Genomic DNA, 26799 nt, shown 5'->3' on the forward strand with positions numbered 1-26799 from the left:
CAGATAAAACCTTGAAAATTACAATCCTCTCATCCATGTACATAACTGAAATTTTTCAATTTAAACTTTTCTCAACTTCTGGACCATCTGAACGTGTCATATTAGAAGTGACATTGTGATATTATATTAGGATGAGTTCTAGGCAGATGCTAGGTTGCAGAATTCATAACTGATCCACTTCAACAAAAAAAAGAGATTGTCATGAGTACATTGGTTGTCAAAGAGATGCCAATAACTATATTAGATGTTCTTTATCACTTCTCTGCAAGACTGGGCATCCTCAACAACTGCTCTACGTGATAAGCGATGTTGATAACTATATTAAATATTCTATGTCACTTTTCTGCAAGAGTCCTCAACAACTGTTCCGCATGATGAAATTACCTGAAGCTGAGGCAACAACATTTCTATTCCAATGAATGGTTCATCATCTGAAATTGAGCTAGGAGGAGAAGCATCCAAAACATAATCTGGAATTACTTCCCAAGTGCCTTCTGAAGCAGTGAGGTACAATGGCGAAATGTTGCATCCATTCTACATTTCCAAACACTGTTAGGTTCTGAGTGAAATAAATGTACTAAAGGCTTCACTACGTTCCTAATACTAGGCTTATTGGTTCTATATTTTCCAATAACTGAATCTGTGTATTTCTGATATTGCTGCAAAATTTGTGTGCGAGAGATCCCTAGGCTTGGCACACCATAAAATGCAGTATGAAGATGCCCTAGAGTAGCCCATGGAGTATTATATGCAATACTTCCCATCATCACTCTATACACTCCCTTTTGCAATGCTTAATTAACCTGTGAGAGAGATTCGATCATCAGGTTAGGAGAAACACAACATTGTGTGGATGCGCAGCGCCCCTGCTTCCTTTGTGCAACAACCAAACATGATCCCACCACAAGCTTCCGATGAGCATGAAAAGGAGCTAAGTGATCTTGGATGAAGGCAACCATGCAAATAACCTCCCAAAGCGGCCTGGAGCGGAGTTCTTAGCGATAATCATGATTTTGAATTTGGAAAACAAAAACACAGCGTTTGGCAAAAGCACAACACTTGTACTCTTGACCGTTGTCCTGTTGTTGATGTCATGAATGATTGCAATTTGACACTAAATCCAAATCTAGACCTCTTATTCACAACAAATCCCTTTAGACCATAACACTCATGAAATAAAAAATGAATAGAAACATTGAAATGACAAAGATACCTATAACATAGGACCCTAACAAGCAACATGCAGGATGGCTTGAGTAGTAGTTGTTGCGGGCCTAAGTTGCAGGAGACATTGGAGAAAGGTCTGTTTCCGGTCGGAAATGAAATGGAAACGAGGAAACTCGTACCGTACTGCCTGGAAACTCGTTTTCAGCGCGTACTAGCCCGTTTCACGAGGAGGAAATGTGCCCAGTACGGTCAGACACGCGTTTCCAAGCCGTACGGTGGAGTTTCCTCTTCTAACTTGACTTTTTCTTGTATCTCTATTTTTTATTTTTTTGCTTCTAATTTTTTATTGGGCGACTAAAATATCTTTTGGATGCTTCTAGATGCCTCTCAAGTTATAAGAAAGAGGATTTTTTGAGTGGGGCAGCCTAATGTTCAAGCCTATGGCCCTAGTGTTGATATGCAGTTCATGGTATTGTTAAATTCTTAAAGTAAAAGGATCATCCTTTTACTTAAATTTTTAACATTATCATGAAATGACTCAGGATGTTTGAGAGTGGTTTTGTCCTCGTTGGATTTCACATGGAGAAAGTAGAATTTTAGATCTCACTCAAAATCCAGTGGACTTATTTGTTTTTCAGGATTTTAGGATTGGGGGGATTGCAATGTTTTCATTGGATTTTGTCTTGTACTAGGGTATGGAACTTGTACTTAATCAAGAGAACCAAGCCCTCCATGCAAGGGAGACTCCCACTAATCAAGAGCACGTAGGGTACTAGGGTATGGAACTTCTATTTAATCAAAAGCACTAAGGTTGTTCGACTATGTAGGAGGAGACTCCCAATCAAGCATGAGACAAGAAATTAGAAATTTCTCGTGGCTGATGTTGGATATTTCTATTTTCATTATGTGATCATTCATGAGTAAATGTGATGTAAATTTAGAGACTTATAGTTTATGCAATGACAATTTAATCATAATGTAATAAATTAGAATGTATCATATATGCTTTATGATTGCACATATTTCTTAAATGTCCTAATATATATATATATATATATATATTGCATTTCCCCGTTTCCAAAATTTGGGGGGTCACGTTTCGTATCTGTGCCCATTTCGGAAACTCGTACCCGTTTCGGAAACTCGTACCCGTTTCAGAAACTCGTACCCGTTTCCCCGTTTCGTGCAACTTAGTTTCGGGCTAAGAGTGTGATAGGCTGCGCAAAGGTAACGCGGAGCCTGCGTAGAGGGTTTGGACCAGTGTTGCACGAAGCGCCCCCCCCCATGGTTCCAAGCCTCGAAGCGCGTCCCGTACGGAAGCGCCTAGGAAGCTTGGCCGGAAGCGGCGCTTCCGAATTCGGAAGCGCCGCTTCGGCTTTTTTAGCCGCTTCCTGGAAATTTGGAAGCGTTGTACGGAAGCGCCGCTTCCGAAGCGCCGAAGCATGCTTCGTACGGCGCTTCGGGCGTCGGAAGCGTGGCGCTTCGGAGGAGGAAGCGTGGAGCTTCGGAGGAGGAAGTGTACGCTTCCAGAAAAGCGTTAAGAAAATCGTTTTTTTTCAATTTTTTTTTTTAATTTAGGTGAGTTTGCTTGTTGGGGGTGGGTCCACCTTGGGTTAGGGTGATGAATGAAGGCAAAAAAAATATAAATATAGCAGATGCTCCCTCATGGTAATGTTAAATTCCTAAAGTAAAAGTGACATTCTCCTTTATTTTTCATTTTCATCCTTTTACGTAAATTTTTAACATTACCATGAAATGACTCAGGATGTTTGAGAGTGGTTCCAGCCTCATTGGACTTCATATGGAGAAAATAGAATTTCATATCCTATTCAAAATTCAGCAGACTTAACAGTTTTCAGGAATTCAGGATCAATGGGATTGTGGCATTTCATTAGATTATATCAAGTATGAAGGTATGCGATTAGCATTTCATCAAGAGCACCAAGCCCTATATGTACCCTAGTGTTGGTGGTGTTAATTGTTGAACTCCTTTGTCACGCGGCACGCCCTTAGCAAAAAATTACCTTTCAATCAAGTCAAAATCATCGATCAAACATGTTAAGCTTTTTCTACCATATTTTAAGTCTTGAATTAGGTAGTTTGATTAAAATTGGGCAATGTTGACTAATATCCCTAGACAATCGAGGTAGAGGCAAAGGCTAGACAAGAGGAGAAGAATCTAGATTCTAGATCATTAATGTACAATGGATGTTATATCTATCTTGATTTATGCAAAAATATGCATGTTTTCATGTCTTCTACAATTAATTTGGTATTTGGGATGTTTGTTTTGAGTATAAATGCAAAAAAATATATATATATATATATATATAGCAGACGCTTCCGCGGACGCTTCGCTTCCTAGATCTTTGGAAAATGACGCTTCGGCGTCCCCGCTTCCAAAAAACGCTTCCACTTCGCTTCCGCTTCGTGCAACATTGGTTTGGACGACTTGCTTGGAGTTGTCATTGTGAGCTTGGATTGCTTGGAGAAGAGGGTAATTTCCCTCAGTGGATTTTGCCAGTATTTTTCTTAGATTGGATAGCTAGTTGGGCATCCATATTTATTGTACTCAGAATTTCACTACTGCATAACAATAAAAACCCTCAACTACTGCATCAATTTTTCCGCATTGGGTTTTTTTGGGGACAATTGTCCAAAAATAGTTGTGTCAATTTTTATGTGTGTGCTAGCATGTCTCGGTTCCTATTTTTGCTTCCGCAGTGTTTATTTGGGAAGAAATTGCAGTGTGAATAATTTGAGATTTTGCGGTAAAAAAATAAACTGCATAATTAGTTTTTTAGTTAGAAGGATTATTTCCAGTTGCTGCATTTCAAGGATTTTTCACTGATTTTATAGATGTGCAATTCTAAATTAGGATGAAATGCAAGATATGAGTGATCGCTTCAATGAAACTATTAAATGAAAAAAGTACTTCAATTGAGATTGAAATACTTATAATGATATTGAACATAAGATCGATTAAGAGAAGCAGAGCAATTGAATGACTATCTCAAATGAAGCAGGATAAATAATTCTAGTGAGACACAAGTGACAAAATCCAATAATGTATAATTATCAAGAGATTATTAGAATGTGTTATTGTGCTAGTTAATTTCACTTATGATCACAAGAACAAATTAGAGCAGCTTATGACAATGAAACAGGGCTAGGAATTCAAATGGAAACAAAATTAGCAATTCCAATCACTTTAAGAACAAATTAGAGCTTATCAATATGTCAACAAGATCTTATCTTATGATTAGCAATATTACCCAATAGAAAGTTACCACTTAGATCAATGACAGTAGAAACAAGCTTACAATCAGATTGCTAATAATGGTCAACAATGAGTGCTAGATACACAATACACTGATGCAATGATGATGCAGAAATGCAAGAAGGTCAAAGCAAGCCTTATATGACCAATTCACCAGTAGATCTCTCTCAATATCAGACTTATGCAAATCAGACCAGCAAGTTACTAATATGAAAACAGTCCCAAAACTTTTCTTGTAATTCAACCAATTCAATGTTTATTTAGCTCTTTAATCAAGATGATGATTCTTTAGTGAATAAGGCTTACTTATATGAGTTTTATAGAGCAGAACATCAACAATTACACTGCTGTAACACTTATATCAGACTGCTGCAAATTCAGATCAGACCTCTGCAATTTATATCAGACTTCAGAAATGCATATGACAGCCACCATAAACTATTTAGATTGATGAATTAAGCCCTTATAATTAATGTGTGATGTCTTATATGAGTTACTAGCTTATTATATGGTTATTTAGGCTTATATTTTGATTTATATGCTACTGAAATCTTAATGTTCAGATCTGATTGCTTATGACAGTCAATAAAGGAGAGAGATAAGGAGAGCAAACCCTCAAGGTCTCGAGACCTTTGTCCAATGGCTGATTTAGCTAGTCATGGCACCAATGAGGCTAGTCTTGGTCTTAAAAGCACTTTGTAGGCTCCCCAACACCTGCAAACACAAATGTAAGTCTGAAATATGATGGATCAACCAATAAAACCCCACGGCCAAGATAGAGAAAGCCTTCCAAGGTTTCGGCTAGGGAAAAATGACAAAGTTTGCTCACAAGCAAGTGAGAAATGGCCTTGAAACTTGGTGATCAACCCTCCAAAGACCTACAACTCAAATGTGTTAGCTAGAAAACCCAATTAGATGATGATTCAACCTTCCTAGAGCTAGTGGCTAGGGCTAGAAGCCCCTCTAATGCTAGCAGCTAGGCCTCCAAGCGGTAGAATGGCTTGGAAATTGAGAATTTGGCCCTTGAAACCCTTCCTCAATGGATGATAAGCTAAGTTACCAGGATTCGGATCCGGATCCGGATTCGGATACGGATCCACCAGTTTTTTGAAAAACCAGGATCAGGAAACAGCAAGTACATGCAAATATAAAATATTTTATAATTTTTAAAATTAAAATTTATATAAATATAAAAATAAAAACTAAATTTATATAAATATAAAAATAAAAATATATACTAATTTTTTAATATATAATTTTTATATCCAATAAATAATTATTATATAAATAATTCCAGACTTTTTTTTTTTCCACTGGAAAAATCGTAATCTTTCATTAAACTTGAAAAATTACATATTGTAGATGCACGATGCATATGCTATGTGTCTGTCAGCCTCTGAGGGCTCAATAGAAGATCAAAACATAACAGCCTAAAAACCGGTATCATCACGTAGGATGTTCATTCAGCCCTTCTATTTTATGTACATATTTGCCACGCAGGGCCATGTAAATATGTCCGTCCAAAAATATACATAAAGCTGTACAAAATTTCAAAAAATGTCAGGTATTCAGTTCAAGGGCTATCCACCCTGTAGTAATGTGGGTCTATGTAAGGTCGATGGTAGTATTGGTATGCATTTGACCCACGCTGCTCCTGGATCAACCACTCTCCTTGGGGAAGTGACGTGGCCGCCTTGGATAGTTCGTCAGCACTGCTGTTATGTTCCTTGTATATATGATTGCAAGTGATATCATTAAATTGTGCCTTAAAAATATTTATTTCATCCAAAATATTACTGAGTGTGTGTGGGTGGCAAACAGTAATATTGTTGAACCAGTCTATAATGATCTTCGAATCACCATATATATGAATGTTCATGCAATTATGTCCCAATGTAAAATGCATGAGATGACGAAGTGTAATGAGTTTAGCAAAATTGTTTGAACCCATCCCCAGACCCATCCGGACTTTGTAGTAATGATGTTCATTAATGAAAAGGATGAAACCACCTCCACATCCCTGCTGTTGGGCAACGCCATCAAAGTATGCCCAAGGGGTATTTTTATTGATATGCGGAGGGTCGTGAGGCCTTCGGTTTCGAGGTTGGGGAGGCTCAGGCATCTCATTGTAAGCCGATATAATTTGCGCTGTAGTATGTGGCCAGCTCACAGATTTGCCATAAAAAATGTTCCAGTTACATGCCAACCAGAGATACCAACTAATGATTAATGGGAGGCTTTGTAATTTTGAAACTTTATGCTGGTAATACCAACATTCCCAAGCTCTGTTTAAATCCTCGCCATCCCATGAGCCTGTGAAGTGAATAGTATTTGAGATGTTATGCCACAGGTCCATCAGGGTTGTACACTTCAGAAACAGGTGTGAAGTCGATTCTGCTGCGTTTTTGCATAGTGTGCACCAGGTAGGTCCGTGGATAGCTCTGTGCATGAGATTTTCACCAGTGGGGACTTTGTCTTTTAGTATGCACCAAAAGAATAGTTTGATCCGAGGAGGCGCAGTGAGTTTCCAAATTGCCTTCCACCAAAATGTAATCAAATCCGGAACTTTGTGTGATATCAGCGCTAGATATCCCGATTTTGGAGTGTACAAACCGCTGTCAGATTGGTGCCATATGAGTTCATCCGGTCCCTCTTTGATTCTAATGTGCGATTCTGTAAGCGCAGTAATATAATCATTCCATTCTTGGTGCCAGCATTGTGGCAGATTAATCTGATGAGCGGATTTCCAACGTTGTGCAAAAATGGTAGAATTGTGAGGATCCGCAATGTTAGCTAGGACCTTAATCTCATGGGAGTGTAGATGCTGTATGAGGTTCCTGGATAACAGATGTCTGCCACCGCTCCCATTCCATGGGTCTATTCCAATGCGAGCCAAAGAGCCATCGTTTATTCGCCAAACCAAATTTTCCCTAATGAGAGGCAGTGAATGAAGAAGTGCCTTCTAGACAGATGAAATGCTAGTTTTGGGCCAATTGGGAAGCCGAATCCATTCCATGATATTCAGAGGCCAAATGTATTTGTAATATGAGATGCTAGTCCATAGGTTCTGTCCCGTGAGCAAAGTCCACCCCATTTTAGCTGCTAGAGCCTGTGCGAAAGAAGGCAGGTCTTTTAGTCCCCAGCCTCCCCATTTTTTGGGCAGCGCTATCTTGTTCCAGCCCACCCATGCAAATATTCGCTTGTCCTGGTTTCCATTCCATAGGTATCTATTACAGATTTGGTGTAGCCTGGCCAAGATGCTTCTAGGAATCCAAGCGAGAGCCATCCAATAGACAGGCGTAGCCTCAAGCACAGATTTTACCAGTACAAGTCTACCAGCTCTGGACAAGTATCGGTGACTCCATATGTTAAGCCTTTTCTCCAATTTTGAGACAAGCCAAATCCAATCAGCGATTTTCTGGCTGACAGGTTTAATCCAGAACCCCAGGTATTTTAGACCCCGATCTAGTGGATTGATACCGTATGGAAACAGACGAAGGGCATATTGAGACTCATAGATGGAGGTTTGAGTGAAAGTGATGGTCGATTTTGTGTGGTTTGCTAACATCCCTGTGGCAGACGAGAAAAGGGTGAGGATCTTTGAGAAAGAGCGGGAACCCCTGATACTTCCATCAAGAAAAATAATGACATCATCCACAAACAATAGATGGGTAAGAAAACAGTCATCAGATATCTTGAGACCACAAAAATTACCCTCTCTCTTCGCTGAAGCAATCAAACGACTGAGACCATCCATGACAATCAAAAATAGAAGAGGAGACAGGGGGCATCCCTGTCTGAGACCTCTTTCAGAGTGGAAAAAATGAGATGCAGACCCATTTATAAGAACACTGAAAGTAGGGGTGGTGATGCAGGCCATGATCCAGGTGATGAAATTGAGGGGGAAGCCCAGATGGATAAGGAGCATCTTAATGTAAAGCCAACTGACACGATCAAATGCCTTTGCCAAATCGATCTTTAGGGTGATGGCCTTTTGGTGTCTGGTCCAGATAGTATGTAAGGCTTCCTGGGCTGAGCCGATAGCTTCATGAATCTGACGGTGTTCAAGGAAGGCAAATTGTTGAGGGGCAATGTGACGGGACAGAATAGGGCGGAGGTGATTTGCAATGATCTTGGAGATGATCTTATAGAGACAATTGCACAGAGAAATGGGTCTGTAATCATTGAAAGAGGATGGGGAGTCCGATTTAGGAATGAGAGCGATAAATGTCGAGTTGATGGCATTATACATTGACCCAGATATTCTGCATTCCTCCACTACCCTCAGCAGGTCGTGGTTGAGAAGCTCATAGAAGGCTAGGTAGAATTCGATGGTCCAACCATCCAGACCCGGACTTTTATCCTTTTTGAACCATTTTAAAGTGCCTTCGAGCTCCCCAGGTGTCACAGGGTCAAAGAGTGCCGCAACTTCGTCCTCATTTACAAATCTGGGGAAGTGTCCAGCAACATTGATGATATCAGCAATATTCAAAACCGGAGGGTTTCTGTAGAGGTTCCTGAAATGGGAAGTTCCAAGGTGGGAGAGCTTGTTGAAAGTATCAACCATTCCTCCATCCGGTGTCGGAATATTCCAGATAGTGTTTGTGACCTTTCTGCCTTTTGCATAGTTGTGGAAAAACCGAGTGTTGTCATCCCCTGCTTTTAACCATATAGCTCTGCTGCGAAGATGAATGGATTCCTCTCTGTTCTTTAGTATCTGAGTCTTCTGATTTTCTAGCTCCACCAGGTGGGATTTCTCTTCAGCTGCCAGCAATGATAAACCCCAAGCCTCTCTCATCCAAAAGGGAGCTGAGTTCAGATTCTATGTGCAAAAGATCCGAATTTTCCCTCTGATGTTTCTCTCTGGCCCATTTGATGGAGAGGTGCTTGAGCTGGGATAGATTGGAGCAGAAACCCTTTGCCAAAGAGTCTGTCCTATCAATCGGATTTGCAGCCCAAAATTCCGTGACCATACGGATATAAGATGGGTCCTGTAGCCAGACATGATTAAACTTGAAAGGGGCTTTTGGCTTATGGTGAGGTCCCAAGATCTCCAGGTATACAAGGGAGTGATCCGATATGCCTCCAGCTCCAACCCATTGTTTGTAGTGGTGCAGTTGCTGTATAAGGGGCCCTTTCATGATGAATCTGTCAAGTCTACGGGCAAGGGCAGCCTCACCCACCCTTCTGTTCCTCCATGTGGGGAGAGGTTTGTTCATGGGGACATCGATCAGATTATATCTCTCCAGTATATCAGTCATGAAGCCCGTGATCGAGTCCACTTGTGCCATTGAACCCCAGGATTCACCATAACCTAGGGAGAAATTGAGATCACCCCCGATGATGATATGATCAACAGAGAAAATGGATAGACCGAGCAAATGCTGCCAAAAATGCTCCCTGTGTTGGCATGGACCATATATGTTAATAACCCTAAGGCTGGTCCCAAGGTCTGCCGAAAAGAGATCAATGCCCATGAAACCCTGGCCTCCCCAGGAAGCTTGTACTCTAATGGATTTGGGGTTATATCCAATTGCAAGGCCACCAGATCTCCCAGTAGAATCCATGGCCGAAAAAATCCAACCCGGGGAGATAGAGTTTAAAGTATCGGATATGAGCTCAGCCGGGCCAAGGGTTTCTTGAAGAAGTATAATGTCAACAGGAACAATCTCAAAAAGTCTGCTCAGGGCTAGTTTCTTAGAGGCACTAGCCATGCCCCTGCAATTAAAAGAAAGGCACCTCATGGGAGGAATCTACCAGGGGTGTTCGCTGCTCTAAGAACCCCGTCAAGAGTAGATTGGCAGCCAGAGGCAACTTCAACCCCAGCACGTCTGATAGCTTTTGATAGGTCGGATTTTCTCCCTCGGGAAGTCAAAGGGGCAGAACTGGGTATGGCAAGACCCAATCCGACAAAATGCATCGGGGACTCTCGAGTAAAAATACGAGGACGAAGATTGTAGCAATGAGATTTTGACCCTCGAGGTGAAGATGGAGAAGTGGAGGGCGAGGATAATGAATGCAAAGAGGGAGCAGATGGTGCAATGACTGGAGAGGTTGGTAAAGTGCAATGTGCAACAGAGATGGACGGTACATGCAAGGAGGAACAGAGAGAAATATAAGAGGAGGGGGGAGAGAGAGATGCACCTGAAGCTATGGCGGCTTCAGCGGCTGCCCGAGATCTGGTGACTGGTGGCGAGAGATTCCTGCGAGCCTCGTCTGCTGTCTTTTGAGAAATGGTTGCCGAGGGAGTAGGTCCCGGTGCAGGAGCACGTTGTGTAGCCGGCGAGACAACCCTGGAGGGTGCAGTGGATGATATAGGAGTATCCTCTGATTTCTTGTTAAGGGGGCAGTCCTTGAATATATGCCCCACCTTGTGGCATCGTTGACATCGAAATGGAACTCCTTCGTAATCTAGAATCTGTATCTTGGTGTATTTCCCCCAATGCAAAGTAATCTTCTCCTCCAAACCCTCACGGGTGTCCAAGTGAACCAGAATACGAGCAAGGGTTTTGTTCCTTGATTCCACGAAAGTGCGATCATGGTCAAGATAAGTCCCCAGGGCATTCCCTATGCGAATGAAAACCTCCTCACACCAGTACTGTAGAGGGAGCCCTGGCAAGCGTACCCATAATGGACCGGCCCCAATTTGTTCTCTCTCAGGATCAAAGAGAGGGCTCCATCTCTTTAATAGGACCGACACCATCTCAATGTGCCAGTATCTGGCAAGCACCAAGTCTGTGTAGTTCTCTTTTGCAAAATGAAGAGCAAACCAACCCCTAGGTAAAACTTGAACCTCAGGTAATTCTTTAAGAACGCCCCCCCATATCTCCTTGACGCACTGAGTGAGATGGGTAGCCGAATACGCCCTTCTGCGAACATGTCCGACGAGTATAGTGCTTGCCATGATAGCTGCTTCTCCAATTGCAGAGGTCTCCCCAAAACGGATCGAGATATCCTTTGGGGTCGATTTCACACACTTTGTTTTTCTCTTCCCCGAACGAGGTGCAGACGGGTGGTCTGCCAATACGTCCGGGGAGCCGTCCAGAGGGATGAATTTTGCAGACCTAACCTTGACTGCCGGAGTCTCAAAACAACCGGAAGGCGAATGAAGAGGAACAGTAGGGTTTGGGGCCACCGAAGGAAGAGGACCTGTAGACGACACGACAAAGAAGGATGTAATGGGCGGATCCGGGTCAAAAGTCGGCAACGGAGGCAAGATAGCAGACAGTATATGAAGGGTCCCAGGTGACAGAGGGGGAATGTCCAGAGCAGGGGATTCCTGGGAGGTATTCTCGGCAGAAAGAGGAGCTGAACCGTGCTCCGGCAAGGCAACCACCGGTGGCGAAAAAGGATCCGACGGGAAACTAGGGCCGGCTTCCGAAGATGAGAAAACAGGACACCCAAAAATGACACGGTCAGGTTGTGGGTCCTCGGTATAATCCACCTCCTCTGTTTCCATTGAATCTCCCAATATACCAGCTGAAGAAGACATCCTGAAAACGACGGATGGGCCGGGAACGGGAAAGGTGACTGCTAACTGTCGGCTACGAGCACGCGGAGCAGTAATGGTAAACAGGCAACAATAAAAAACCTAGGGTTAACCGAAACCCTTACGGACGCCTACAGAATTCATCCTCGCTTCCCTTATAAATAATTCCAGACTTAATATATCATTTATAAATATTAATTAAATTTGTATAAAAATGAAAATGATATGTGAATTTTTAAATATATAACTTCAATATAATACTTTAAAAATAATTATTAATTTAATTATCTTAGGATTAATATATCATTTATAAATATTTAAACATTTATTATTAGTTGTAATATTTATATTAAACAAATTATTAAAGTTATTCCAGAAAAAATATTAAAATTGATTAAAATAAAAAGTTACTTTTTAAATTTTAAAATATCTAAATAAAAAGTTACTTTTTAAACTTTAAAATATCTAAATAAAAATGGGTAATGGGTAAGATTATAATGTTCACGTCACTGCATTAAAGTTTATAATTTAAAGCTTATAATATGGTGACAAAAATAATAAAATACGGCGGCCAACTCCCTAGATTATTTTGGTAAACGTTGATTCATTAATTAATTGACGCTGATTCATTATTTTGGTGCACGCTGATTCGTTTATTGACTTGTGACTGGACAGTTGAATTTCCCGTTTTGGAATTTTGTGCTGGCGTTTACCACAGATTTGTGTGTTGACATTGATGGTTTTTTACCCTCAGAAAGAAGTTGGGTAGATCTCTGCAGATCTAGATCTGAATCTGTCTCTGATCCGGGGATCCGTGGATCCAGCTATTAGGCCTGATGGATTCGGTAACATAGATGATAAGCCTGCAAAACAGAGAATTAGCCCACTAGATGATAAAATTACAATGGAAAATCATTGAAACCCTTACTAAAAATCACCTCAACCTTGCAAAAGAAAGTGTTAACCCTAGTAATCACTTGCAAAGAGGAGAAAAGGCCATTTTAGGGCTGCGGCTAGGCCTAAGAGGCCTAATTAGCGCTGCGTCTAGGCAAGGGAGGCCTCCAAAAGGCGACAACTAGGGCTCTCCACGGCTAGGCCATAAATGGCTTCCAACCCTTGCAGCTAGGCCAAAATGTCTAAGGAATGCCCAAAAATGACTTTACACTTGAGAATTCACTTGCAAAACAACTTCAGAAGATAAATGCTCTAGAAAAACCCCAGTTGTCGTTGCAGAAAAGGCCCTCTAGGGTTAGTGTTTCCTCTTCTAGGCCCAACGTCCAAATTTGGCCACTTGGATCTTATGGATCTTGATCTCTAGACCCTAGATCCACCGTCACAAGCTCAACGTACTTCCCAGAAAGGTTGGACGACTCTTTCAAAAGTTGATGTTGGCCTTGAAACCCAAACAATTTAGGTTGAGTAATAGCTAGTCTCTTTTGCTTCAAATTTGAGATTTTGAAATCAAGTGTCTACAAGATGAATAACTATAGCCCCAGACACAAGATCTAGAACATTTCAAAATAAAACCCCAAAATTATTATTTACAAATGATGAAAATAATTTACAAGGGGTAGAGTTATTTACAAAATATTCCCAAATTATTTACAATAGTTTACAAGAGAAAATTAGCTCTATTTAGCAAATAAAACATTATTAGCCCAAGTGGATTTAAAAAAAATTAATTTGATGGAGATAATTTTGAATTTTAATTCACTGGCCAAAACCTACTACCAAAAATAAATCGTTAGATAAAAACTTGAGGCCAAACAAGATCGTTTTCTTCCCTTAGTCTGTGTACTTGGGATTTCCAAGGGCTGGAGCAACCTGTAGCCCAATGCACTTCGAAAGAATAGATCATTGGATCAAAAAGTGTTTGATCCACACAAGATATCTACAGATCTAGATACACCTGCCAGATCTACTAGACCTAAAGTGTTTACTCTAACCCAAGACCTAAAGCCAGATACCTGTCTAGATGTTCCTACTACTGGCAATTGAAATAAGAATCATGCAATATAATTGTTTAAAGCATATAAAAATAAATCATCCAACACATACCACAGATCATCGAGACAAAAACACCTTGAATTGAACCCTAAAGTCTTTATTAATGCAAAATTCCAGCAGAGCTTAGCTCAGTACAAAAGACTTTCAACACTGTTCCAGCTGAAGTTACAATTAGGAGCTCAAAGGCTTCCTCATATAGAGAAATGAGAGGGAATAACCCCTCCAAGTGGAAATAACGGTTAGCTTGACTTGATCCTGGAGAATAACGGCTAGTTGCTTTTTGATCCATGCTAAAATCAAATCTTGTCCCTTGATCTTGAAAAAAATTGAATTTGTTGATGAAGGCCTTGATCGTGGTCTAAAATATAAATTTTCCAAGCTTTTTTCTTTGAAAAATGATCTTTGCCTCAACCATCATGGTCCAACAACTTAATTTTTCTCAAAAAATTGACTTTTGCTTTGCTGGAGGAGTTCATAAAATTATTTTCTTTTGGACCCACGAATTTCTTCTCTAATATTTTTTTGTTTTTTTGTTTATATGTTTTTGTTTTTGTTTTCTCCACTTGGAGGGTAATTAATTTTCCCTTCATTTTATTTTTTTGGATAAATTCTAGCTTAATTTTAATTTTGCTTTTGCCAAAATTTAAAATAATCATTTTTCCACTCTCTAAGTGCATCTACAAATATTTTGGTAATGGTGTTCTAATTATGAGGAACCATTCACCAAAAAATTTCCTAGATAACACTTTAACATTAAAATATTACAATATCAACCCTTAGAAGGGGAAATACACATAGACATAGACTCTTGAGACTCAACTAAATTCTGCGACAAGAGACATGATCTAGTATGAAAAATACATAGACTCTATAAATGCTAGGACTCACCTAAGGCCTCATCAAAGAGCTCCACCTTAGCTTTGGGGTATATCTGGGAGAAATACTCTACCAATTATCCGTGTTTACAAACATGCATATTTTGGGGAGGTTAAAAAAATTCCTTAGGATGAAACCTTTTGATAAGAATCATAGGCTTACCTAGGTGTTGTCACATAGTCATACTAGAATCATTTACAAGAAAATTGCAGAATTTGGGATTACAATGATGAAACGACTAAAAAATTTTGATCCACTGCTTTGTACTCTGCTTCTTGGACTGTTGACACGTGTGGTCAACACGGGGCATTGTGATCACACTGTAGGGGATTCCTTCTTTTTAGGGACTTCTTGTCCACTGGAATTTACAATCAAAGCAATCCACAGATGTATATCAAAAGCAGTCAAGATACAACAAGACTTTCCTTCATTTCTTCGAAGGAGGATTGACATCATTGACAACACCATGCAACAAAGTGCTGATGCATTGAGTTACCCTTTGCTCATCACTGCCTTACTACTCATTTCTTGCTTGTTTCTTATATTCTTCTATTTTGTTTCACAAGCTCCCTTTCTTGTATATGCATTTCATTGCATAGGGCTCGATAGTTTAATTTAGTCCTTATTTAGTTATGTATGTCATTGCATCAGACTTGGGGTAGTGGCCTCATAGTGAGGGGGTAGAGCCTAAGTTGCACTGAAACGGATACGGGAACGGATACGGATACGGGGTTTGAAACGGATACGACAAATTTTCAAAATATGAGGATACGATACGGCAAGGAAACGGCATGCATATATATATATATATTTCATATTACCATTCATCTTTTAGAATCTAGAATCTAGAATCTATATCTAAAAATGCATAGTCATCGTCATGAATTCAACATAAACAAATCATCATCATCAATTCAGCATAAAAATTGTCATCATCATTAGTGATTATTATAACATTCAACATATTATCATCATCATTAATAATGTAATCAGAAATGCAACAGCCTTTGTGCTTTCAGGTCCAACTCCTTCAAAGAACGTGTCATGCATGGCAGATGATATCTATCTTCCTTGCATGACAATTAAAAGGCCCATGGGATCATTGGGATATTCCATCAAGACCTATCTGAACATTTCAATCTTCTCAATGTCAGCTTGGTCTTGTGACTATATGCAGGCACAAGATTGGCTAGAGAAGATTTGTTACATTGGAGGGATTTATGAAATCAAAAGCAAAATCAATGACAATTAACAAAAGCTTAACCAAAATGAAAATTAATCGCTCAAATAAATCTCTTTACGAAGACATTCATCAAACCCCTTTATTTGCATTTTTGAACATCTATCTTTTTCTTAGTAAGAATTTTTGATAAATATATGGAGTGTTGTTGTTTCTAAAGATTTAGAAAAGATTTTATGAGACTCTGTTTATAGTGAGTTTATTTGCAAATCTGATTTCTTCATTTTTATTATCTATTTATGGCTAGGCAAATTTTCAAGCTTTTTAACATTTTAAGGGTGGATTCTGATCACAATTTTCGTGGATCCGTTTTACCGGAAATGGATCCAAAAAAATTTAAATCCCTTGGAAACGTATCCAATTCCAAATCTAAAGTTTCCGATTTTTTGAAATGGCACAAAAACGTTTTTACAGTGTTTCGGACAAGAATCGTATCCGTTTATGTATCAGAAACGGGGATCCGCGTTTCTGGGAAATTCTTCAGGAGTTTCCGGTAACTTAGGGTAGAGCTCAAGCTTTACTTTGGCTTTCAATTTATCATTGATATCACTTCATTTTCTTTTGCATTTTGGAATTTATATCTCGCTCTTTCTCTTTTAAAAAAAGTCGAACCTTGGGCATTCACGCCCCTTCTTCTCATGGGATTATGAAGCATGAAAATTATGTATGGAAGGGACATGGGGATGTTACCCTTATCAAAATTCCCAATAGTACCCTTCTACCCAAGGGTGGTAACACTTGACTAGGAAATTGATGATGATCCCTAGGGTGAGAAAAGCAAAAGAACATAAGATCCAAGTATCATAATTTATTATTTAAATCAACCCATGATCTCTATGTTCATGCCAATTACATTGAGTGTAAACACTTAATATGAAGCAATGAATAAATGTACATCATGCGTGTCAGGCACCATAATCATCAAATGAGTGAGCTGAACATGATGTAAGAGGCATCGGTGGGCTGCTCTCTTTGGTGAATGCTGAATATCATCATGACTTATTTTTTGCATCCTGATCCAATTCAATTTGTCAAGTCATAAAGATTAGATTATCAAAATGCTGTTTAAGGCAATTTTGTTAGGGTTTAACAATTTAGTAAGGTGTTGAATTCTACTTTTTGTATAGAAATGCTCTTTTTGAATAACATTATGTTGCTCCTTTTAAATGACACGATGTGGGTCTTTTTAATATCATTAAGTTGTCTCATTATTTAGTAGTGAGTTACTTGAGTGTGTGTGGGTCTGTGTACATATATGTCTGTATATGTGTGTTTCAATAAGTTGTCTCATCATTTAGTAGTGAGTTACTTGAATGTGTGTGGGTCTATGTACATATATATATGTCTTTATATGTTTGTGTTTCAATAATTCTAGCAATGCCACTTCTATTTGACAAATTTTGAACTGTTATGCTTCTTTATTTGTTGAAGCTTTTCTATTGAAGAAGTGAAGAAAAATTTGCGTTTATGCAGGCCTGAATACAAATCAAGAGTCTTAGAGCTTAATGCAAGTGATGATCGTGGTATTAATGTTGTACGCACAAAGATAAAGGATTTTGCAGCAGTTGCAGTAGGTTCTGGAAATACGAACAGGTGGAATTCCCTTGAACCTAGTTGTAGTTCTTTCCTTTCATAGTGTTCATTTATTCCTTTCTACATGGTTCTAAGAGGTGTGTGAGATATCTCAAATTTCATAATCACATATAGTTTTGTTCATCTCGTGTTTCATTATTTGTAGTGGTTATCTTTGTCCACCTTTCAAAATCATCATCTTAGATGAGGCAGATTCTATGACAGAAGATGCCCAGGTACACAATTTTGTTGTTGTTTATTATGTGAGTAAGATTCAATACTTGTATTTATTTTTACACTTTATTAGGCCACATATATTTTGCATAAAATGTTACCACCACTGATATGATTTTAATTTATCAATTGATAGAATGCCTTGCGTCGTACGATGGAGACATACTCCAAAGTTACAAGGTTTTGTTTTATTTGCAACTATGTTAGCAGGTCTTTTTACTTTTCCCTATCTTGTTGCCTATGTGGTGTTAGGAAAATGCTAGACCCTCAAACTAAGAAATCTATTCATGCTAGTGAACATGCAATTTTCTTGTGGCTATTGTACCTACTTTTTCTGCCAGAAATCAAGTTGTTAACTTTGTAAAAAGGGATAAGGAAGGTTTCTGTGTACAGTTTTTAATTTTCAACTTTTTTACGGTTTTTTGATGTGGCGAATTCTATAGGATTATTGAGCCGCTTGCTTCCAGATGTGCAAAGTTTAGGTTCAAACCACTTGTTCAAGACATTATGACTGATCGAATACTACATATTTGTAAAGAGGAAGGAGTTCATCTTGATTCAGATGTATGCCTTCAAATACATTGAAAATAGCATTAAGAAAGTTCCAATTCAATTAGAGTTTTTTTTAGCTGTCTTTTTTTGGGAAGAAATTTTCAACATATTTGCCTGTTTTGTAGGCCTTGAAAATGTTGAGTTCTATTTCTGAAGGCGATCTTCGACGAGCTATCACATATTTGCAAGTATGAGTTTATTTCATTTGGAGCCTTGTGATTTTTATGCAGGATGTTTTGGTATTCTTACTCTGAAGATTAATTTTATCATTATCAAAGAATTGAAATGATTCCTCTACTTCTGTTATCTTATGTTAATTCTTGAAGTTAACATGAAATTTTTAGATATGTTTGTATGCTGTTGGTGTTGAAAAACCACCTAGAAGCTAATAACCCCTTGTAGGCATTTTGTCAAACACTTAGCTAAACTATGATTTCTGACTCTCATATATATTCAGCAGTAAGTATTTGGTTGCTCAAATACTCTAAATCTTAGACCAATAGATAGGCTGCTATAGATTAGGGCCTGGATGGTATGTAATGATAGGGCATTCAATGTCATATAGCAGCCCAAGAAAAGTTCTTAAAATGATATTCAACAATAAAGGAGCAAGACCTTCCAATAGAGGCTAAGTTTAGCCTAATGGAAATAATTCTATGGCTTTTAGATATGCATAAACAACGAGAAAGGGAGTGATGTCAGCCCTATTTAATTGGTGTAAACCATGCAATATGCTAGATTTTGACTAGATAATTTATAGATGCAATTGCTAAATCTTTAGCCGCAAGTAACCACTCAACCTACACTTATATTTGCAAGTTAGCCCTAGAAATCCTAGCAATTACCAGCTGTCTAGGAGATAGAAAAAGAGGACGAATTTTGGTTAAATTTATGGATAATCAACACACTCTAGATCAATGTATTACCTTATTGGGGTTTAATGGAGCCTTTAGGGATAAAATTCAAGGTAAGGATATTGATGGATTAAGGGGGGGATGCCTAGGACATCCACTTTTGAAACCCTAGTTATTTGTAATATTCCAAACTAGGAATTAACAGTGAAAATCAAGAACGTGAACTAAGCTACAATGATTAACAGGGACCATGCAACAAGTAAAACAACCACAAGCTAAAACAATATACAACCATCAAAATGCCAGAGAAAATACTCCAAACAGTTGAGCCATTTTATTAATAATGATAAATTAAATGTACATAAGTAGGTAGGAACAAGGGAGCCTGGGCTTGCTATGCAAACCCCAGGTGGTACAACACCGATCTAGAGGAAATGCTGGCCCAAACTGGTATTGCGCAATACCCAAAAAGATTACTATTGCTGCTGCTGGAATGGGACTGAAGATTGTGCTTTGAAGAATTCCTAGATCACCCTAAAATTGCAGCCATAGACTCCCCTCCAAAAACCGAGAAATACCCCAAAATGGTTTGTCCCAGCTCCAAGCCAAAAATGAACCCACAAAGTGATGCAAATTTCTCAGCTAACCAATGGTACATCCTACTATAAAAATGAGGATTTTAGGCCCGAATATCGCCTGAAATTTTTTGTAAAATTAGCTGGAGACTCCTCTTAATAAACCCACAAAAACCCAAAAAGGATTTGGGTTGAATCCATTGACCCCCGGTGACCCCCAACAAGTGCGAATTGCCCAATTTGGCCAGAAAATGCCCCACAATACTGATACTGCTGACTTAAGTTCAAATCCACCACTGGAAATTTCCCCACACTTTTCTACAAATTTATCTTTGGAAACCCAAACTTTTTCCAACCCTTCGCTCCAATAATCAACTCTCTCAATGCCTGTGTAGGCTGTGTCTAGGAAACTTTGTGCACTGCTAGGATTAACAAATTCGGCCCACAAAATAACGTTGATCTCAGCCTTGCAAATCCACTACAAAATCATTGACATCAATAGAGAAAACCACCTGCAAAATAGCCGAAACTCCAACCCACAATAACTGATCCTCCAATGAGCAACTCGAACTGCCTCTGTGCCCAAGGAGTGTGCAAAACTGAGTGAATACCTACAATAAAGCTTTGTGGAAATCTTGAATTGAACTCCCCAAATTGCCTCACTAGGGAGACACTCGGAGTTCTCCTAAATGAGGGTTGAATTCTTGCACGGAAATTCCTTGCGCTAAACAACACGGGTTGTCTTGGCTAAGCAGCTTAAGAGAACTAATTGTTGAATTATCAAACAATCAAAAGATCCCAAATGGAGGCCTCCAAGATCTATTTATAATTGCTGGCCCTCTCTGCCTTGGTGGGCCCCACCTTCCACTAATTTGCACCCCTTCCTTTCTCTCTCCCTTTCACACTAGTGCAAATTTCCTCTTGGGTCGAATTTTCTCTCCTTGTGGACCCCACTCTCCACTAAGTCTGTAATTTTTCTTTTTTCTCCTAAGTCCCATGTTGTAAATACTGAGAGGGGGGTGAATCAATATTTCTTACCAATTAGCACTTTATTAATTTTTTTTCTTCAGAGCATTAGTTAATCTTCAACAATTTTGTTATTATTTAGTATCAAATATCAAAAGCAGTAGACAACACCAAACAACAATGCAGAAAAGATAAAAATAGTAGACAAGATTTTTAGGTGGAAAACTCCCTCCTAGTAAAAAACCACCAAACACTTCTTAGTAATTGTCTTCTTCTCTTTAAAATTTTTTTAATTACATCAAGTTCTTAGCCACAACTGAAGGAGGCCACAATGCCCTTGATTTACAAACTACAACCTGTAGGACGCTACTACACCCTAATATCTTGCTGCAAACGGAAGGATGCCTTGACGTCCTGTGGGTCAGGCCACAACCTAACGAGTGCCCCAACACTCTGTTTACCAATTGTTGTCGGAAGGATGCTTCATCGCCCTGTTATTTATCAGTCCCAACTGAAAGGACACCACAACGCGCTGTGCAAGCTACGACTTTCCCTAGCACCACCCAGCTGCCCTGAAGTTTTCTCAGGGCACAACTTTAAGGTGACTCCAATTACCCTAAAGAGCCAGCGGACCATGTTTCACAATTTTCACACTGGATCCCCTTGTGCTTTGAATCAATATAAGAATGCTGTAAGAAGATGTTGTTTATCCTGTCATGTCCTGGTAGCCATTGACCACTGCACTATGTTGCTTAAGTTGATCACAACACAATACTGCCCAAATTAATCACTGCACAATACTGCCCAAATTGATCACTACACAATACTGCACATCAAACCTTGATTGTCAACATTGCCAAGCCAACTGACAACTGCACAATCTAATTACTGCTCATCATTGTACAACCTGCCACTAATGACCATTGCACATCACTGCATGTCACTGCTCACATAGGCTACTGCACATCACAACTGAACCACTGCATTGCACATGAATAGATGAGCGTTCAGAACATTGGCTATCATCACTGTACCAAACTGCCTGTACTGCTGCAAATGCTGAACCCAAATGTCTGATAATGGCATACACCAAGATGCCTCAGGTCATCCCTATGACCTGCTTCCAAAGCTCTCAAACACCGCCGATGGAGAGCTACTGACACATGTCTTTTCACTTCTACTGGTCAGTAGTCATACACTGCTATACATCTTTCTCATGTGAATAGGTTGTACAACAAGGTGAGACCTGTTGCCTTGTAACGTTACAATTATGTCACTAAGACAGTACACCCTCTAGGTCATCGCTATAAGACACCTAATACAAATTCCTAGGTAATTATAGCTGTCAAAGTGTTACTACAGACCAATGTCTATAGGTAAAGTTTGTATGCCAAGCTTATATGTCAATGTGTGTCAAGTCAAGTCAGTTTGTCATGTCTATGAGTCAATTCAACAGTCAAGTCACATTATCTCATTGATGAACTTTAATATCACAGGTGTCATACTACATATAGGGCAGAACTCACCATTCATCATATCATATGCCTAGTTGTTACATACATGTCTAAGTCACTGTTGACTCTAATTGTCACATTACCACTTATCAGAATAATGTCAACTGTTTGACTACTGCAAGATTGTTATACTTAATACAATCACAAGGATGTATCACTTAGACATCTGTCAAATGTCATATCAACACTTTAATGTCACTATCAAATCTATTGTCCAATCCAAGTGTCAACTCACTATGTATCAAGTTCTGTTGTTAGTGTTACTGACACCCACTTCCTCACTTAGTTATCAATATCATTTATGTAATTTGCAAATGGTCCCTAGTCAAGCTTATGTCAAGTTAGTAATTCAATTAAGTCAATATGTCAAGTCTCCACTATCTTATTAATGAAATCCAATACTATAGTTGTCATGAGTATCAAATTACATTTCCATAACAAGTTACTGCTACATCACATGGGTAATATCATTGTTGATGTTATTCATTGCCATTATCAAACTCATTCATCTATCATTGTCACATCAAACCTAGGCATCATATTGACACCGTTTTACTGTTACACTTGGACAATCACAGAGATGTCATCACTAGATCATGGTCATTCGACTGTTTTAAGGTAATGTCATAGTTATAAGGTCAAGTTACTGTCGCAAAAATTAAGTCATGGTAAGGTTAACGTACAATCCCAAAATCATAGTCTAGAAGACTGTCTTGACTTTCACTGCCCTAGGATTAGCCCTAGCCAGAGGCTTAACAAAGATCTAAATATATGCCCAACAAAAGAGTAGGCCTACGATTTCCTTAAGAGAGAGAGGCCGTAGGTTGTAGAGCAATTTTGAGGCAGGGCCGAGGTGATTAAGCACAAAAAAGGCATGGACCTGAGACCAAGCCCTAGTTGTAGAGATGCCCTCATAGGTCCGAAGTGTTTAGACAAAAGGATGCCCTAGGTCAGAAGAACAAAAAGTAACATGCCTTAGAATTTTGCTTGGCTTGGACAAAAGTATCTCTAATGCATCCAAAAGTAATCAAACAAAGACCAAAAGAGAGCTATCCTGTAAACCTTTCGTTGCCCTTTACCGTAGATATCCGAACTTTTAAATGCCTGAAAAGCCTTTTGTAAGGCTGAAAATTTCAGAGAGGGATATGTGCTATGTTGTTGAAAAATGATGTGAGAGGTAAGGTAAATTGTTTGCCTTTTATAGATTTAAGAGGGGATTCTTCAAAGTGTATGTTCGAGGGGCTTTAAAACACTTATTTAATAACTATAGTTAAACTAATATCAATATTTTATTAGTTCTTTTAAGCCCAAGTTAAAAGCTGCCCTTTGGGTGTATAGATTAGGCTTCCTAATACAATTTAGGAGTCTTATGGGTGCATAACATTTGTGATGCCCTTCCTAAGGTGATATCTTCACAAAACATGACAAGGAACCCTTATGCTTAATTTGGATGCCCACAACCAATGAAAATATGCCAAGTGACACTCCTATGGGGTTCTAGCCCACCAACTGGGGTCCCTAACTTCAAATGGGAATATCTCTCAAACTAAGAAGAACCACACGGCGTAACACATACCACGAGAAACATCTTTTCGAGGAGAATCCAATGATGTGGATCTCCAACCCAAACTCAATGTTTTGCCACATCAAAAACCCTAGACAAAGTTAGGGTATGTCCTCAGTCCAGGAAACCCAAACCCTAGGACCTGGGTTTTCAACCATCCAATAGTGGAGCTTCCAACTTGATGTAATCCAAACAATTATAAGAAGCGTTCATTATTAATTTGACATCAATGACAGGTGTTTCAGTTAAAGTCAAACCCAGTCAAACCCCAAGGTTGACATCAGTGACAACTCCATCCAACATTTCAATGCCGGAAATGCCTCGCTTTTTCAAAAATTGTCTCTAATGCTGAAAATAAAAATTGGGATATTACTATCATGCCCACCAAAAGTTGCTTGTCCTCAAGCAATGGCTGAACAAGCACCCTCTCTAACAACTGACCCAAACATTTATTGCAAATAATAATGGGGACCCAAATGTGCCACTTAGTCATCCTTGATCTTTGCACTCTCTTGTTATGGGGAGATTCCTTGATACTGGGATCCCAAGCTATCTTGATCAGCATGAAGCATCCCTTGCTCTTCTCACTGTCTAGCCCGACATATGTTGACAAATCTAGGGTAGCTAGATTAAGTGATTTCTCTTACTTTGATAACTGCTTGTGATGTATTTTTATTTAACTTAATTAGTTTCTTCTTTCACTTGATTATAATTAGTGTTCTTATCATCAAACAACTATCAAATCATAAAGAACAATGAGACAAGAGGACACAAGATATAAGCGATCAACAAGGGCCAAAACCTCTCCTCTTGAGAGGAAAACCCACAAGAATTCTTCTCTTCTTATAGAACTTCAAATGACGAATTCCAAGGCCTATAACCATTGACCAAAACCCCTCCAAGACGAAGTCAATATTTTCCTTCAAAGAACTTTATCCTAACAAAGCCAACCCAAGTCAATCCAACTTCACAACTACTGCAACTCTTTGCTTCAACCTCAACTTTAGACCTGCAACTGGGACTGCAATTTTTGGCTACTGCAGAAACCCTTGTTTTTGCACGTGTGGAAGAATAAGGTGTTTTTACCCTCTTTGTGATGGATTCTTCTCCTAGGAAACTCGACTTGCAATGGAGACTTCTTGAGAGACAAATCTCGACTTCCTTGTGTGACTATAATTCGGTACTTCTGCAGCAGAAGGTAGCCCTAAATATCTCGCACGTGTGAGGTGAATAGCCCAAAAACAATCCTTAAAACTTTGCTTTCCTCTTCCTTAGATTCTCCTTCCCTTCGTTAGGTATCCTTTGCTCTTCTTATGCTTCCACGAACTTGATTGATGTCCTTTTACAAATGAGGTCGAGTCCTATATATAGTCTTCTTGTTGCATCTTGTAGGCCGACTTGTCTCTTGTGAAGGCCGACTTGTTGCTTGCATATTGACTAGGTCTTGGAGGGTGTATGACTCTATTTTTGACTCAAATAAATTTTCTTTACAATATGTAACATGCCCAAATGGGTCTTCCATACAAGAAAATGACCCAATTGACTTGTAGACTGAACGAAAATCCCTAGAAGCACTCAATGGGTGCTTGACCTAAAAATAAATTTCCCTTGAGCATGAAACCCTGAAGCATAAAACTTCTGATACGCAGAATTATATGTAAAAATATTTTATTAAAAAGATGAATAGATAGATGATCATGATTACAATGGGGTTCCTGGCTTATATACCGCCATGGGCACCCTTTGGGAAAGGGCATGATCTTATGATTGTGCCCTTTCGTCTAATTAACCCTAAAATTAAATAATAAACCTAAAGTTAACTAATTTTTTACATGACATTGCCTTCCTCTCGAAAGAATTTCCTCTCGAAAGAATGCTTTGTCCTCAAAGCATAAGTAACGACGAATGTTGTTGAAGAATGATTCATTCTCCCAGAAAGCGTCTTCTTGGGGTAAGTCCTTCCACTTGATCAGATATTCCAAGATGATCAAGGTCCCACACTTTAAAAGGTCTTCGATTAATCTCTCAAGTTCCGTTTTTCGGTGATGTGGATATCGGTATGGCTTGATGTTGACAGGGTCTGACCTTGCCTTGACTTGTATTGTATGCTCAATTTCCCTATTAGGCGGCCTCTTCATAGGTAGGTCTTGAATTACTTTTTCATGCTTCCGAATCAGATCTTGTATCCCTGGTGACTCTTCTCTAGTCATATTTGCAGATAACATTTCTAATTGGTGACATTGTACTGCATAAGTAGGTGCTCTTCTTCGATTCAGCTTCATCATCTGAGATGATGATACAACTTGATTTTCTGGTGCTTGGAATCCGTGTAGTTTGTACTTTTGACCTCCCCATTTGAATTTTATAAATTGTACTTGATGGTTGGCGGCATAAGTACCTAAAGTTCGTAGCCATTGGATACCTAGGACTACATCTACTCCTCCTAACGGTACCGTGAAGAATGGAGACTCTAGATTAAAGTCTTGAATCTGCAAATTGACCTTATGGCATTTCCCTACCTTTTCAATCTTCTTACCATTAGCTACCATCACTTTCATGTTTGGTAAGGGAAATGAAAAAATATTGAGTCTCCTTGCCACAGTTGCATCTAAAAAATTGTGTGTGCTACCTGAGTCGATGAGAACCACTACGTTGTTCTTCTTTATGTGTCCTTTTAACTTTAAAGTCTGAGGTTGTGATATACCTGTCATAGCTGAGAATGACACTTGCGGAATACTTCCGTCATCTAATTCTGGTGAGAATTCTGGGGCGTCTTCTGTGTCTTCTATGTCATAATCTTCACTGTTTGAATCATTGGTTGCTTCACAATTATATAGGTTCTTTGGTTCTTTTCCTTTAGCACATCTATGTTTGGGGTCCCACTTCTCACCATAGTTTTAAAACTCCGA

General features: G+C 39.1%; 1 protein-coding gene across 1 annotated transcript in view; it reads left to right on the forward strand.

The window, feature by feature from the left end:
- LOC149193980 (replication factor C subunit 2-like) overlaps positions 1-26799 on the forward strand; it is a 231982-nt gene that overhangs the window by 20600 nt on the left and 184583 nt on the right. Inside the window, exons 5-9 of the mRNA XM_089407118.1 lie at positions 17533-17652; positions 17798-17867; positions 18002-18075; positions 18309-18429; positions 18543-18605. Of these exons, the coding sequence (XP_089263244.1) occupies positions 17533-17652; positions 17798-17867; positions 18002-18075; positions 18309-18429; positions 18543-18605 (448 nt within the window). The remainder of the gene's footprint in view (positions 1-17532; positions 17653-17797; positions 17868-18001; positions 18076-18308; positions 18430-18542; positions 18606-26799) is intronic.

The sequence above is a fragment of the Pinus tabuliformis genome, chromosome 2_2, assembly GCF_031772625.1.
Source record: "Pinus tabuliformis cultivar Carrire ecotype Pingquan chromosome 2_2, CPIR1, whole genome shotgun sequence".
Classification (NCBI taxonomy): Eukaryota; Viridiplantae; Streptophyta; class Pinopsida; order Pinales; family Pinaceae; genus Pinus; species Pinus tabuliformis.